Below are 17,783 nucleotides of genomic sequence, written 5' to 3'. Positions count from 1 at the left end.
ACCTTGCATAATGTCCTCAGGTCTATCTATATTATCCTAAATGGCAGAATTTCCTTCTTTCTCATACTGAGTACTATTCCATTGTGTATTTTTGTACCTCATCTTTATCCTTTCGATTCCTTGACCAACACTTAGGTTGTTTCCTTTATTTAGTTATTTATGGATAATGCTGCAGTAAATATGCATTGTAGTTATTTTTCTGATATCCTGTTTTTGTTTCCACTGAATAGATACCCAGAAGTGGAATTGCTGGATATTAATGGTATTTTTATTTTTAATTTTTGAGGAACCTCCATAATGTTTTCCATAATGGGTGAACCAATTTACATTTCTACCAACAGTACACAAGGGTTCCATTTCCTCATCAACAGTTATCGCTTGTCTTTTTAATGGTAACCTTTCTAACATTTGTGTCAATTCTTGTTTTCTACTGTATGCTCTCCCTTCTTTGGTTGCGACCTCCTTTGTATCCTAACTTAACCAGCTCTAGTGTTTCATACATAGTGCATTCTTCCTCTGCATTACCTAACTAATCTTGAACAGCACTTTGAGAGGGGTACAGCTTGAGAGTTTTCATAAACAAGGAGATGGATGGAGCCTTTAGAGAAATTAAACAAGATGCTTAGCGGAGTTGAGAGGTAGCGGAGTTGAGAGTTAAGTCAACTTCTCTTTGGCTTCAGAATCAGAACTCTTGACTGCATGCTTTCCTACCCAGGAATTGTCTCTTTGAATGGATTGTATTTAAACTGGTCCTTAAAGGAGAAGTAGAATGTGGGTAAAAGAGTGAAAAGAATGCATTTTAGGTGGTAGTCATGGGGTTAGAGTGTTAGTAAAAGCAAGCAGAAATTGGCATTTAATTGGAGTGCTCAATGCTGGGGAGTATAATACAAGTAGTACAAGTTTTGTCTTCAAAGCTGTAATTAGTTCTATTTGGGAGAGAGATTAACATCTAAAATAATTAGAAAATGAGCATTGTTTGATTAGAGGTCAAGGGTAAGTTGGAAATGAATGAAGAGTGAGTTTGTATGAGTTGAAAAGACTCGTGAGGGGAACTGATAATTATGTTAAACCTCAAAAAGAAAAGTAGAATTTACAAGAAGAGTAGTTAGGCAAACTGTATTTTGGATCAGACTTACCACTGTCTTGTTACCAATTAAGTCGCTTAGACTCTCTCTGATCCTTGGTTTCTTTAAGTGTCAAATGGGACTATCAGTTACATATTTCTGTGTAACTATAGAGTATGCCTGTCATTGTGGTGGGGTATCTATTCTCTCAATTTCTAATCTCACCAACTGTCCTCAACCTGTGTTTTTTATTTTAAAATAATTTGCAGACTATCATTTTCTTTTTGTGCACACATACTATTTTTTTCTGAACCTTCGGTTCAGTTGAAGACAGTACGTCCTCATATTCCTAAAAACTTAAATATTTCCCAAAATCAAAAACATTTTTTTAGTAACTACAATACCATTATCAAAATAAGGAATTAATTTTCATACAGTTTAGTAATGAATCTGCAGACCTTTTTCAAATTTTGCTAGTAATCTCAATAATGCCTTTTAATGCAAATTTTTTTTTTTTTTTTTGGTCAGCGATTCAATGCAATGGCTCAGGTTGCATTTAGTTGTCATGTTTGTTGAGTCACCTGAATTCTGCAACAGTTTCTCAGTGTCTTTTTCAAGACCTTGATATATTTAAAAGAGTGCTACTTAGCTACTTATTTTGTAGAAAATACTACAGTCTGTGTTTATCTGATGTTTCCTCTTGATTAGCTCATCACTATAGTGTGTTTTGTCAGGAATAGCGCAGAAATGATGTGTTTTGTGCAGTGCATCAACCTGGAAGTACAGGCTCGTTTATCCCATGATTGGTGATGTAACTGCTTGGTTAAGGTGGCACATGTCAGATTTGCCACTTTAAAAGTAGTCTTTTTCCCCTTTGTAGTAATTATATTATTGGGAGAACTTTGAGGTAGATAAATTATCTTGGTTCTCATCAAGGTTCTTGTCTAAATCAGTGGGTTACAAAATAGTGATTTTCTTTCTACATTTAGTTTATTATTCATTGTAAGACCCGCCCATTCAGCCATTCATTCATTAGTATCAGTGAGAACTCAGTGGATTTTTATGTTTTTCAGTGGGTTCTTGACTAGTTTTATTTTATTACTCAGATTATGGGGCCAGCGGATATATATCTTCCTGCTTTTTAAAGATACCCAGACTCTGTCATCTGGATCCTGTCATCTCTTATGTTCTATATTCCTATCATTCTTACCAGGAAGATATGCCAACTCTTTGCTGCCAACTGTGACTCCAGAGCTAAGCTTTTTACCCACTTTATGGTTCAAAATCATATGCTATCTGTATATAAATACATTATTGCCAACCTGCCTCTTGTACTATTTTCTCCCTGTACTCCTGCCAGAAATAGATATTTTTATTAGTTGTGTATGTGAACTTCAAGAGTTTCTTTTTTTTTTTTTTTAAAGATTTATTTATGTATGCATACAAGAGCTGGGGTATAGGCCAGAGGTGTGGGGGGTGAGAGGATTCACCAGAGACAGAATGGGGACCAGAACAGGCAGACTGACCAAAGTACACTACTGAGAGGAGCAGTGGGCGTGACAGGAGAGTTCTGCCTCGCCATGTGGGTAGCTCCCTGGCTGGCTGGGGGAATCAAACTCCTGCAGACAGCTTCATAGGTTGTGTCTTAATCCTTGCGCCACCAGGGAGGCCCCAGAGTTTCTTTATGTATGCACCAGTACGTGGGAATATAATTTATCTTTTATCTTGTAACACAAAATATAACACACTGAGCCTTAGTTTTTTTCCAGTTAAGTAAGCACTTCCACATCCTTTCATAACAACCATGGAGACCTTTTTATGTGCTTTATAGCTGCATACATGCATAGTTTTAGATTTTACGGTTTTATCAGTTTTATTTAACTATTTCGGTAACTGAGTTAAATAGTATCTGCAGATGCTACATTACCTGTGGCGGTACACTAGTCTCTTGTATTACCCCTCTATTATCTCCTCAGACTTTTACTTCTTAACTAACCCCTTTTCTACTTTCAGAAGTACTAGTCGTTCTTATTTTAAAAACAATTTCAAAATATTTCATTTTTATCTTTTTCTCTTCATATCACTGCCAAAGGTTTGTTTTGAAAATTTATCCAAACTCCTGACTTCGCTCTTGCCTGTTTTTGCTGCTGTTGGGTTTCCATCGCTACCATCTGGTGAGGTTGTAGTTTTGCAGGTTTGCCACTGACCTATTTTGTGTAGTGCTAGACTTACTGGTGATTAATTTAAGTGTATGAGACTAAGGAGAAATAAAGAAGGGGTGGCAAATGGATAGAAAAAGGGGAATAAATAGGACTGGGAGAAAATAGACTTAAGTATAAGGGAAAAAGTAGAGCAATTTTTGGTAAAAGTTGGGAAGTGTGTTTCCATAACTGGTTTGTACCATGCAAGTGCCCTCTGTGTGAAGATGAGCTGGCTGATGGTAGGCTGCTAACAGGCTGGTTAGCTTCCTGGAAACATGACCCCTATTTTCTCTTCCCCAAAGCAAGATAGAAACATCTAACTCCTAGTTTTGATGTAATTTCTGACAGCAGAGCCTTTTAAAATTTTTTATTTCTAAAATCTGGAGTTGTTTTCACTAATTTTCTCACTAATACTGTTAACTATTCCAGTTTCTTATGATTTTCTTATATTCTTTGCTTTTCATTTCCCACTGCATTGTTGTGATTCAGGACATTACACATTTACTTGAATTACTCAATAGTCTTCTCTTACTTAGGAAATTTATTTCCTACTTTTACCCAATGCTTTTTCTCCCTTTTCCTATTCCGGTCACTAATAGTCCCTGAAACTTACTTGCAGTCAAGAACCTAGATGTTGCTGGTGTCCATGCCCTTTTGTACCTAGTCCCTTGCCTGAAAAGAGCCACTGCTCTCTGTCTATAGAGATTGTGCCTCTCCAAGACCCAGACTAACTTCTATCATAGCTGTAACTGCTCGTATCCATGTCTTATTTTCCTAAACTGTTTAACAGCCTTTACCAGATGATTGCTTGTTTCCTTATTTCAGGCGTGTTCTGTTGTTCCCACCAAATTGTGGTTTGAAATCCTGTTCCTGCTTGTTCTCCCAGCAGATAGCAGACAGTTTGGCTTATAGCAATCCCTATGCACGTTCGTACTGGTTTATTGATTAAACATTGTGTAGGTTACTATTAAATATTTTTGGATGCAGAGACGGCTCATCCAGTTGTTTTGAGGTTCTGCTCCCCTCTACTTCTCTCCTATGCTATAGAAAATGGGTACTTTTTAATGGGATTTCTTGTTTGTTTTTCTAACAAATAGTATACTGCTCTGTAACTTGACTTTTTTTTTTTTTTTTGACTCAGCAGTGTGTTCTAGAGTTTCTTTCCTTTCTCTAAAGCAGTGTTTGCCAGGGGTCCCCAAGACCAACTTCTGGTTTGATGTTTTACTAGGAATACTCAACAGTACTCAATATAAATACTCACTCATGACTGTGATTTATTATAGCAAAAGTATACAAAGCAAAATCAGCAAAGGGAAAAGGCACATGGGACATAGTCTAGGGGAAACTAGGTATACCCTTCCAGGAGTTCGCTTCCTGTGACGCCACTCAGGATGTGCTTAATTCCTCTGGCATCAAATTATGGCAGCATGTATAAAAAGTCTAGCAGGAAGCTCGTTAGAAATTCAGTGCCCAAGATTTCTATTAGGGGCTGATCATGTAGGTTCTTTCTACCTAACATGTCAGAATTCCAGACTCCCAGAAGAACAGGTTTACAGCATAAATTGTATTGTTTGGGAATGGTGCAAACCTCCCTAAATTCCAAGTTTCTTGACACCAGCCAGAGACCAACCTTGCAGTTCTTTCAAAGGCTCACAGTTTGCTGTTAATTCTTTTCTGCAAACATGGATATCTTAAGTCTCATTTCTGTTTTTAAACTATTTGTAGTATTCTATAGTATGAGTGCATTATGGCTTGTTTAGCTTTTCCATATTGATTGGCTTTTATGCTGTTTTTTTGCATCATCTATTTTTGGTACAATTCCTTTTATAGAGGCTTAAGTTGGAATTGATGGATTATAACATTAGTGACATTGAAAATTTTAATTTTTTTAAAGATTTATTGATTTATGCATACAAGAGCTGGGGCATAGGTCAGAGATGCCGGGGGTGGGGAGGCGGGGGTGAGAGGATTCACCAGAGACAGAGTGGGGAACAGAACAGGCAGACCTACTGAAATACACTGCTGAGGGGAGCAGCGGGTGAGACAGGAGAGGTCTTCTGCGCCATGTGGGTAGCTCCCTGGCAGGCCGGGGATCGAGCTCGTGCTGCAGAGGCTTCGGATTGCTTCATAGTGCGGTGCTTAACCCATTGCGCCACCAGGGAGGCCCCTGAAAATTTTAATATTAATAGATACTTCCAAATTGTGTACCAGTGGCCTTTGCTAGTCCATACTTCCAGTAGTAATTTACAAGGGTCCCCTTTGGAAGTGATTACCTTTAGTGATAGTCATGCTGGGAATGTGGAAAAAGTGATTATCAAGCATTAGGAAGAGCAGGGCCAGTAAGGGCATTCTAGGTCTCAGATGTGTCCTGCTGTCACTGTTGGCACTTGCCAACAGTGCTTTTTTCCTGCTTCTAGGACTGCAGGACTCCTGGTCTCACACTCATTTACTTCTTCCTCTGTTTCTGTTGGCCCATTTTGTTGCCTTTAATCACTGTTGTGGAGGCTTGTGATTTTTGTCTTTTATTATGGAAAATTTCAGACATACAGAAAATTAGTATAGAACAGAATAAGGAACCTACACGTACCCATTACCCAGTTTCAACAATTGCCAACATTCTGTCATTGTTTCATTTTTCTCATTTGCATTTTTGGGGGGATGAGGTAGGACTTAGAGTAGTGAAAGCAAATTCTAGACATTATGATGTTTTCTAAAACATATCTGCAGGGCATCCCTGGTGGTGCAGGGTTAAAGTATCAGCGCTATCAAGCTGTTGCACCATGAGTTCGATCCCAGGCAAGGGAGCTAACCTACATGGCGCAGCAGACCTCTCCTGTCTCGCCCATTGCTCCCCTCAGCAGTGTATTTCAGTAGATCCACCTGTTCTGCTCCCCACTCTGTCTTTGGTGAATCCTCTCACCCCCTGCACCTCTGGCCTACACCCCAGTTCTTGTATGCATATATAAGTAAAAATGAATCTCTAAAAAAATCTGCACTAATTTACAAAAATAATGTATGCTTACCATTACATTTCAAATAGAATTGTACTTAAGAGAGAGAAAAAAAAAAACCCTCAATTTCCTGAAATACTTGGTCGAGTTGTGAGGTTACTCTGAGATTCGTAATCCAGGAGAATATATCTTTCTCTAAATTTGTATAAAGATACTCAAATATGCAAACTTTAAAAAAAATATGTGATATAACATTGTTCACATTTCTACAGCTTGCTTTTATCATTTAATGCTATGTTCGGGACATTTCAAGTCAGTACTAACAGATCAATACAGTATGATATGCTGATATAACAGCCATTTGTTTATTGATATACATTTAGTTTTTCTGGTTTTCAGCCTATGGGTACCTTGCAGTGAACTTTCCTGTGCATATGGCTTCACGTACTAGTGCTTCATTATTGTAGTTGGCTAGAAAGAATAACTTCAAAGGTTATAGTAGTCATTTCCATCAGTTAAGAGGCTCTCTTAACTTTCTTGTCAGCACTGGATATTATTGTACTTGAACGTTTTTGCCAATAAAATTAGTAAAAAACATGGTATAGCACTAGTTTTAATTTACCTTTATTAAAGAAAGAAAAACCAACAATTTATTTTAAAAAAAACATGGAGTTGGGTTTATGCTAGCAAATGTAAGTTGGGTTCAGTATTAGAAAATCCATCAAAATGACTCATTATATCAGCAAATCAAAAGACAAAAAACATGCTAATAATTTCAGTAAATACAGAGAAGACAGCTAACAAATATAGCATGCACCCATGACTGAACTTCTAGCAAACTAGAAAGAGAACAGCCTTTTACTTTTTAAATGTTAAAATGTACTGATTTAATATTAATACTTGAAAGAATTTTTAATACTTAATTTTTAAAATATTCACATGGTTCAGAAATTTAAATATGTAAAAAGGTTTACACAGTGTGTGATCTTCCTTCCTCTCATCCCCCATCTGCCTAAGATCCTTCAACCCCTTCTCCAACAGGCACCATTAATTTAGGTGTGCTTTCATTTTATATACATGCTGACTAGTAGGAATACATATCCTCTCTTGTCTTTTGCACAAATGATAGCATATTATGTACTCTGTCATGTACCTGTCTTTTTTTTTTTTTTTTAAGATTAGAAATTTTTGCTCATTTCTCATAGCTCTCCAGCTTTTCCCCCTCCTCCCCTTTTGAACTGTAGAACTCCTCAAGTATGGTATCTTATTGTAGCTGTAGTTGTGGTCTAGTTGTATATTCCACATTCTGCTCCCACATTTACAAAATACTGAAATTGCTCTCTTAAAGATCACCAATGCCTGATCCCCTATTGCTAAAATGCAGTGTGGTTCAGTCTTTGTCTTTGCTGTTCTTTGCTCCTAATTACATCCTCGTGGTCTTGGAACACCTAATTCTTTGTGTTTCCTGCAGTTCATTCTGCTTAAAGGTCCTTGTAAAAGGTGGAAAGAAATAAAAGGGTTATGGAATTACACAGTCTGGGGTAAAAATATACTACAAGTAGGATCTATTTTATAACTTATCTAAACAAAAAGAATTTATTTTCTGTGACTCCTGAAAAAAGAACTAGTACTTTATTTTGAGGGTACCATAGTGTAGGGGAGAGGAAAGACTTATGACTTTAAGACTCTAGATTTGAATACTGACTGTACCCTCTACTAGCGGTAAGGCCCTGGAAAAATCATTTCACTTTTCTGAGCTTTAGTTTCTTCATTTATAAAAGAGAAATATCGTTACCTATCTTTTTTTTTTTTAAGTGATAATCAGGTGGGAACCTGTACATAAAATGCCCAGGATTGTCATTGTAAACATTTTAATCAAACAAAGGTTCTCTTTCCTCAGTCCAATTGCATGTTTGAGTGTCCTAATACTAACATTCAAGGGACAAATGATCGCTGACCATTATCTTTCTGTTGATGCATTTAGACTTAACAAGCTCCATCAACCCTTATTCCTTTTGATAGCTATGGTAAATGATAGAGTCAGCCATGTTAAATGAACCTTTATTAGCATTAAAATCCTGGAGGGTGAAGTGTTTGTGCACAAGCAGTTTGTTTACCTTTCTCTGGTTGACTTTCCAAAGACCAGAGATGTGGGAAAAGTGTGGTTAGTGCCTGTGATGACAGTATTGAAGAAAACATTGCCCTGTGCTTACAGTATCAGCTGATCTGTAATATTTCCTCAAGAGGAATGTTGTGTATCTTTTAAATACTAAAGAGACCATTTTGGACCAAGAAAACGTTTCCTAATCTACTCAGTGTGTCTTCAAAAGGGGATTTGAGAAAGGATAAAAAAATTCCAGGTAAATAATAAGGAAACATCCCATAGAGTACAAAATTACAGTGACTTAGAACTGAATTAGAAAAGGATATGTCTAATTCACAGGAGCACACGAAGAACAAATGCTGAAGATTACTGATGCTTCTGCATAATCAATGTCCATTATATCTTGACAGAAGTAATAGAGTCTTTGGGTGCCACTCAGAATTGGTGAGAGGGCTTGTGACTAGGCACTTGAGAGCTTACTAGAGGCCAGTGTTAAGTAAGCACTTTTCATTTAATCCTATAAACATATTATGGAGTAGATGTAAATGGCAGTTTATCCTCAATTTTAATGAAGAAACTTTGGCTGAAGTCAGTTAAATATTTAGAGCTAGGAACCAGCTTTTGATGGGTAACTTGTTTAACTTCACTGACTTTGTTTACTAATTTTACTCTTCCTTTCATATGCTGTGGCTGCCTTGATCCTCGACTTTTCCAGGAAATTAGTGTGAATGAGCTTGCTTACTCTCCACACCTCCCTTACAGACAATGTGAGAGAGTGAGTCATGGTTGCAGTTGGCATGAATGTTGTTTAGCTACTCTGTTAGCCACATGACAGTTCTCAGCAACTCATACTTTTCTAACTTCTGGTTTTAGCAGTCATATACTTTACTGAGTTATTATCAGTTTTATATATAAGGTCACTCATTTTGTTTTTCACTGTCTATCTGCATCTCCATGTCTCTTTCATCGGGAAAACCAACTTAAGTTTTGTGTAATGTCATTGTAGCGCACTTACAGCACCCCTTCCATTTTCTTTTGTATTTGAGTGTCTTTCTCATGCCCCCACTCTGAATGCATTACAGTCTTGAGAAATGATTTTTAGTCTTCAAATGTCTAGCGCATGTCCCTTGAACCTCCCTTGTTTGCTAAAATTTATAATGTCACCTCTGGAAAGTTACCTCATGGCAGATTTAGGAACTTTTTCTTTGTGTATTGATTTTCTTCTCTATCTGATGAACTTTGGTTGTCTGTTTATGAATGAATGAAGGCTTATGTTCTAGATTCTAGGGTAATTAGTGTAGGTGACTGGAATGCATTTCCTCCACTTTGCCTAATTCTCATTATCCAGTAGCCTCTTTCCTTGAATGGCAGGGCTGATGCTGAGTTTTTTAAGTGTGTGAAGGGTATTGCTAGGTTTTACCTGAGGGTGTGATGCAGGGGCATAGCAGTAGTTTCCAGTAAGAAAGGTTTTGATATGAAGCACTACACCTGTATTTTGTCAAAGGTTTAGTTTATTTACAGTGTTTCTTCGGTTTTAGGCTGGATTTAAATGCAGCTGCTACCTGTGACCATCTGTGGGTAGAGATGAAAAGTGAGAGGTTGAAGTAAAGTAGTTGTGGCCTTTTGCTCCATGCCTAATTTTGCTTTCCTAACTATGATTTCGGGGCCTCTAGAGCTCCCCTAGAGGATAGCACTTACATTAAGACTTTCCTTGTGTCTATTCTTGTGTTATAGCTTCCTTTGTTCTCCATCAGCTCTGAATAGACTTTTTCTCATTTCTTCTATCATTTCAGTGAGATAGAGTAGAAGGGAGAAGGCAAACATATTTGCCCAGAATGTCATCTTGAAATCTTTACCCAGAGGTCCCATTGACAACTTCCAGTGTTTGTGATTCTTGCGAATTGAAACAAACTTATATAATAAGTGTATTATTGGCTGCTTTCCATGTCTTGTTAGAATTATTTGGAATGTTTATAGAATATAAAATAATTACAATGTTGAGATATAAGTCACATATTTGTGAGTAATTTATTTTGAAAATAGTTAACAAAGCCTTTTAGAGCAAGGAAATTCACAGATACCCCAGGTATCTGGGCAAGAGAACATTGTGGAGAGATTCCCCTTCAGGCGTTGCCTTCAGTGTCTAATTGATAATTGGGGCCAGAAGCAGGGTAACTCTGGCTCATTCCATGTTGTTAACATACTAGAATTGGAGAGCGGTTCTTCCCAACTGTAAAATTTTCTCATTTTAGGTTGTCTTCCTTAATATTATATTGAGATTAAAAACTCCTAATATTTGTGACTTACGAAAGAAAATACTATATAGCGGCTATTTAGTTAGATTTAGGTTGCAAGTTGTGTTATATTTCAATGAATGATAAAGTAATTTGCCATGTCTTCTAATAAAAGTGAAAATAAATCTGTATGCAACATTATTTTTATTTCTTAATACATTTTGGGAAAGTTAATTGCAACTGTGTGGTTCAGGGATTTAGTGCAAGAAGAAGAACAGTTGATGGAAGAAAAGAAAAAGAAAAAAGACGACAAGAAAAAGAAGGAAGCTGCTCAAAAGAAGGTATTCTATGTATAAACTAATTATTTATATTAAGCAGTTTAAACAAAGATTTAAAAAGAAAATTACTCTTACTAGATTTTTTTAAAGTATTGGTTGCAATGTTTTAACTTCAGTAAAGTCATTTAATATTTAATGTGTTTGAGTATGCATATGAGTAACTTGCCAAGTGTGTAAAATTTAATGAATATTTAATCTTGCCAGTAGGTTTTTTTTATTCCAAAGGTAAGTGCTTTATCTAGGTCTTTATTTTCAATTAGCTGTTCCTAGGTTTTATAATATGTTATTTATAAGTGAGAAGAGCATGGAATTTGTGGTCACATAGAGGGTTTGAAATCTGGCTCTCCCACATAGTATACAGAATGATATGGCCTTTAACTTCTCTGGGCCTTAGTTTCTTAATGTTTTATAAAATGAGAAGTGAATACAATGAGAGAATGTAACACGCAAAAATACACATACTAGGAAATAAAGTAATACAGGAAAACATAGTAATAAAGGAATAGTAATACACATAATAGCAAATAAAGTGTCAATTTCCTTTTCCCCTTTTATTTGGTAGCTGGGCTGATTTTTTTTTAAATTTTGAAGTTTACATTAAGATATTTTAAAATATGGGGCCTCCCTGGTAGCGCTGGGGTTAAAGATAGCGCTATCAAACTTTCGCCAACCACTGCAGCACAAGTTCGATCCCCAGCCAACCAGAGAGCTTCCCACATGGGGCAGCAGACCTCTCCTGCCATGTCCATTGCTCCCCTCAGCAGTGTATTTCAGTAGATCTGCCTGTTCTGCTCTCTCTTGTGAATCCTCTCACCACCGGGACCTCTGGCTTATACCCCAGTTCTTGTATGCATTAATAAATCTTTTAAAAAAAAGATTTTACAGTATGCCTAAGACATAACTTGCAAAAGAACTCTATCCATTACATTTTCAGAAATTAATCAAAGCAGCACAAATTGTTGCAAAGATAAAAGACTATGTACATAATTATAAAGATTTTTACAAAATAATATTAAAGGCTGATGACAGTAAACTAAGCTGACACTCAACTCCTCTATCAACTATTTTATCAGGTTTCAAGGACTTTAAAAAATATTCTAAAAGACCCAGTGGAATTATTGTTCCATTTCTATATTCTAATGAAAAATTATGACTTTAGTTTATAAAATACACCTCTTTTGTGCCAGTCACTGTGCTAGCAATTGGATAAAAATTATAACATACTTACCTCCACTTTATTTGCTGGAGAAAACACTGGACACAAACCATGATAGGTGGGAAACTGTTGAAGCATGGAGAGGAGTGTTTAACTCAGCCTGAGATGGGACAGAGAGAGGGGGAAATTTTCTTGGAATAGAAGTTAGCTAAGTGAATAAGGAGCAGAACAGAAAAGAATGATAAACAGAGTAAAGTAAGGGTTAAATGTCCTGGCCAGTGTGTGTTCAGTATGGGTTTTGGTGGGTTTTGAGGAAGCCAGGGAATGAGACTTGAATGGTTGGTGGTAGCTGCTGGCGCTTCTCAAGCTTTTGGCCATTGGGCATAGGGGAAAATACGGAAGATATCTTAGTAAAGTGACATAAAAGTTTGTATTTTAGAATGTCTACCTTGGCAAATTGTGGAATTGGATTGGAAGGGATAGAAACTAAGGGACTGAGACATTAGTAAAGGAACTATGAAAAAGAAACCACAGAATATATATAAAAGATATGAAGGGAGAAGTAATCTTCCTCTTAGGTTCTAGATTGAGTATGTACAGCAGTCCCCGCATACAAGGTTTTTGCTTTTTGTAGTTTCAGTTACCCGGGGTCAACTCTGGTCCAAAAATACTACAAGCAATAAGATATTTTGAGAGAGAAACAGACTACTTTCACTTAAGTTTTATTGCAGTGGATTGTTATAACTGTTCGTGTTTAATTATTAGTTACTATTAATTTATGTGCCTAATTCATAAACTTTATCATAGGTGTACATGTATAAGGAAAAACATCGGATACATTGGGTTAGTAGTAACCACAGTTTCAGGCATCCACTTGGCATGGATTATATCCCCTGTGGGAAAGAGGGAATTATTACACATCTTTTGAGCAGTTAACTAGATTAGGGAATACAAAGAAAGGGAAAGACATATAACTCATTTCTGGACTTAATGAATTTAGAGTATGATCAGCAAATACTGGGGAGGGAGTAGAATACCGAGCACTGTGGCAGATTAAGAGTGATGATATGAAATGGCAGGTGACCCTGCTCATCAAGCTTTTGGTTGCTCTTAGGAGTTAGTGGGAAGAGATGCATTGGTCATTGGTTTAGTGTTTGAAATAGATTTGTAATATAGAGTTTGGGCATTGATGATTCCTTAGGCCTCTGTCAGAGACTTACTGATGATACAGATGTTCTTTGCAGTCTGAACAGTCTCTTTGCTCAGGATTTGCTATGGAAAAAAGTGTATCTTCAAGTTTAAGGTTGGGGTAAGGCTTATCAGACCCTTGTTTCATGGTGTGATGAAACTCATGGTGTGAATATCTAGGAAACTTAAGAGATTTGTTGAGGAAAGTGGGTATACTTTATATAGAATAAGTAATTTGACAAGGTACTGAGTGATGCGTTTAGTACCTGAGGATCCTTGCTTCTAAGAAGTTTATGATTCTGCTGGTAAGTCTAGGATGTATGTGAAATGGTTAGAGAAGAGGCCTTCGGCAGTATATAATGAAACAAGTTTATTTGGAATTTACTCTTTTTATTAAGAAAGGGGAAGAGTCACTGGAGGATTTTTTAAATACTGTTTTAACGGTATATGATGTGAGTAGAATTCTTGTATCATTGTAAAGAATAATTGTAGTTGTTAAAGTTCATCTTTACATTTTCTGTAATCACATCTCAGTCACCAAGTTAGTGATGATGAATTTTGTTCCGTGTGATTCTCAAATCTGAAGTGACAGCTTTTCATACTCTTGCCCGTTCCATCCCTCCCTCAATCCCTGGCTCCAGTCGCTGTCATCCCAAGCATGGCCTACTAGAACCATCATCAGAGGCTTAGAGATACTGGGAATTTTTGCTTTTGCAAGGTCTTCAGCACTCATAGTAATATCTAGTCACTGAGCACAATATAAAGGAAAGTTTAGTGCCGCCAATGTTAAGTTTAGTAGGCTTGACCACTGCTGTAGTTCCAAGTAATCAGCTTATAACTGAATTGAAGTCCATTGGTGAAGTGAAAGCACATTCGATATTTCTATAGGCTGTTTCCAAATAGCTCTTTAATAAAACAAAACAAAACTCCTAAATTGGCACATTTATAGCCCACATAAAAGATAATGACAGGATTTCAAGGTGATTTCCTTGAACTTTTCTTTTGTGGGAGCTGGTAAACACATGTATCTAGTTAGACGACAGACAATATATAAAGCAGGTAGGAAGGTACATTAATGTAAATGTTAAAACACAAACTCACTGTAAAAAAATAACCTCCCTGTTTTATGTTATCTATATATATTTAAAAAGAGGCCTGGTCCTCCCCTGGTTGCACAGTGGTTGAGCGCTGGGCTGTGAGGCTGCCCGCAGCCTCTGCAGCGCCGGTTCGTTCCCCGGCCGCCGGCGAGGGTCCCACAAAAAAAAAAAAAAAAAAAAAGAGGGCTGTGTGTTATTATTCCTGAAAAGGCTGTAGTTTTTATCTGTCTTAATCCATGCATTTTATATATAAGGAACCCAAGCTTAAAAATGAGTTATGTGACTAACCATGGTTTCATAAAGAGTGACAGAACTAGGAAAGGTATTGAAACCCTCTAACTCCCTCTGCTGATGCTCTTCTAAAACTTGGTGCCATGGCTTTATCCTTTTGATATAGAACATTATATTTTTTACAATGTAAAGGTGAACTTTAAAACTGGAAAAAGGGCCTCGCTGCTGGCCTAGGGATTAAGTCTCCTTGCTACCACCACGGCAGCCCAAGTTCATTCCCCGGCCAGGTTGCTGACCCACATACGGCACAGCACATCTCTCCTGTCTCACCCGCTGCTCCCCTCAGCAGTATATTTCAGTAGATCTGCCTGTTCTGCTCCCCACTCTGTCTCTGGTGAGTCCTCTCATTCCTCCCCCACCCTCCCCTGCTCTGGCCTATACCCCAGGTCTTCTATGCTAAAATAAAATAAAAAATCTTTTTTTTTAAAGCTGAAAATAATATTCCATGGTAATTTTTATAAAGCATTTAATAGGTCTTTATGCCATTAGCACAGACAACATAGATCTGAAAACCTATTAGCTACTGTGGTCTTTCAAAGAAATTTAAATCCAAACCACAGGTTATTCTCTGTTTTAAATGAAAAACCAGATAACATAATTTCTTATATAAACAATTAGACAACAAGACACTCAGTACAAAATTTTTATTGTGATAGCTTTTCATATTTTGTCTACTCTTTAAAGACAAATGTAAATATTTAAATTAAAGAAATTTTATACAAAATTTACATGATTTTTATTATATTTCAGGCATAGAAAACAATTTCCTATTAACATGGGGATGTAGTTTCTATACTAAAAAAAAAGGGGGGGGGCAATGATAGCAGGAGGTTATTACCATGGATTTATCGCCAGGTTGATTTTAGAAGAAATTTCTAGAAGGAATGTTGAGGGCAATGTAGTGAAGAGGATAAAGGAGGTTGGGAAATAGGTTCATTATACAGGGATAATTTAGTGCAACCTTTGCTTTAAGCATGTAATTGTAGTTCCTAGAAAGCACAGTGGCTGGAGGGAACCACCAATACAAATCGGGATCTTTTAAGTTCAGAATATTTTAAAGTCAGTGGTTATGGGTATTTTTGTTAACTGTGTTAAGAAATGAAAGGATTTTTATATAGAGACTGTGAATTTAAATGTACTCAATTCAAGCTTAAATGAGACTTAGGTTGTAGAAAACTTCTAACTTCATTTCCCCTCTTGGAAATTTCAGTATTCACTGTTATGTTTCCCAAATATCTTTTTTTTGTGAGATTAGGTATAATATTCCACATTGTAAGTAGTACAGTTTCTCAGTAACCTAAGTAGTAATATAATCAGGCTGGAGCACTGTGCTTATCTAGGGCAATTAAGTGTTCTCTTACTGCCTTGCTCCTTGTACAGCCTATACTTTCTTTTGCGTGCGTACCCATTTTATGTAGCAGACCTGGGTTCTAGATTGTGTACTGCTTTTAATAATCATAGGGAAGCTCTCAAACCATTGATAATCACATCTAAAATTAGTGAATTGAGCTACATTAATTTCTTACTCCTAGTGTTAGTTCCTAATATCTGGTACTGTTAAGACATTATGGATGATTAGAAAAAAGAAAAAAGCAAGACTTGGCAATTGGAAGTAAGTTTGAGTCAGGTCATTTCCAAATGTGAGATAAGGGACTGAACTGAAGCATGGGCAGGTGGGACTAATGATAGTAGCAGCAGCAGCTAACATCTGTTGTGCTTTTTATACGCTAGGCACTGTACTAAGCTCTTTATGTGAGTTAATTCCTTACAACCTCACAAACACTTCAAGGTAGGTGTTTTTGTTCCTGTCTTGTAAATGAGGAACCTGAGCTTTTACAGAAGTTGTTTAACCAGGGTCTCACAGCATAAGTGGTAGAGCCAGAATTCAAAGCTAGGCAGTCTGGCTTCAGGCTCATCTCTTACCCATTGAGTGTTTGTAGGGATCTAGGAATTGGGAGAAGTGGTGCAGAGCCTGACAGAAACAAAGCATACCCATCAGGCTATGTATTTGCCATGTGTCTGATGCCTTCATTACCTTCTAGTTGAAACAGTTGTGTAATTGCTTGTGAAATCACTGCTCAGGTTGGTTGGTTTGTTTAAGGAGATATATATATATATATATATATCCAAATGGAAATAATTTTGATTCTAGATTTGCCAGAATGATTTAATTCTCGTGTACAGGAGAATTCACAATGATACCTCACATTTGAATAGTGTTGTATAGTTTTCCTAGAAAAGGTCTTTTTATATTTTACTTGAACTCATAATAACCCTGAAAAGCAAGCGATACAATTTTTGTTTTTACTCCATTTGAGGGATTAGAAAGCTGAGAACCAGAGGGTTTAAGTGACAAGGTCATTTAAAAATAGGAACATTTGAAGTTAATTTTGATAAATTTTTATGTAACTGTCCAGAACATCAGCATTTTAACATGTAATGACTATGAAATATTAAGAAACTTTACTTTTTTTAATGCCAAGTAATAGAAATCTGGTATGTATTTTACACATAGAAGTTTCGACTGTTTTAGTGGTCAGTAGCTACGTGGATGGATAGGGACTGCCAGTTTGAACAGTGCAGACAAATACTATTCACTGACCCCACTTGGAAAATTCTCTTTTTAATAATTTGAGTAATATACTCAGTCCCCGGACCAACCCACTGAAACCTATTTTAAAGAAATGAAATTATCATTTCCATCTCCTCCTAATCAGGAGCTCTTGGGTTCTATTACTTACATTCCTTCACAGCAATAGTCAGCATTCTAATGGACACACACCTCTGGGTGTTTCCTTGGTGCCATTCTCTGTAGGTGACAGAATATTGTTCTGAATCAACACCGAATTGTTTTTCAAAGGAGTTGTGTAGTAGATATCCTTTTTGTTGCAAGGTCTAGAAGAGAAACATTTTATACCTTAGGTTTAGTAATTTGGTTATGGTTTCTATGTATGGTGATTTAGTTTCCTTTGGAAATAAACTGTGGGAAGAGCAGGAGAATTTTAAAGAAAAAGATTCAACATGTACAGTTTTGTGCTAATTGTTTATTTCAGAAAATTAGGTATCTTACTGTTTGACACGACACTTATATTGCTCTTCAAAGGTATTCATATTACTGACTTCTCTTTAATAAGACTTCTGCCATTAGATTTTAAAAAT

General features: G+C 36.7%; 1 protein-coding gene across 2 annotated transcripts in view; it reads left to right on the top strand.

Moving 5' to 3' along the window:
- Positions 1–17,783, top strand: part of TNRC6A (trinucleotide repeat containing adaptor 6A) — a gene marked incomplete at both ends in the record, with an annotated part of 143,213 nt that overhangs the window by 64,074 nt on the left and 61,356 nt on the right. For both annotated transcript variants that reach the window (XM_084251053.1, XM_084251054.1), the window contains one exon: positions 10,808–10,895. In XM_084251053.1, the coding sequence (XP_084107179.1) occupies positions 10,808–10,895 (88 nt within the window). The remainder of the gene's footprint in view (positions 1–10,807; positions 10,896–17,783) is intronic.

Source organism: Talpa europaea (genome assembly GCF_964194135.1).
Source record: "Talpa europaea genome assembly, chromosome: 12".
NCBI classification, from domain to species: Eukaryota; Metazoa; Chordata; class Mammalia; order Eulipotyphla; family Talpidae; genus Talpa; species Talpa europaea.
Note: the sequence above shows the minus strand (reverse complement) of the source record. Positions and strands in the feature narration are given on the sequence as shown.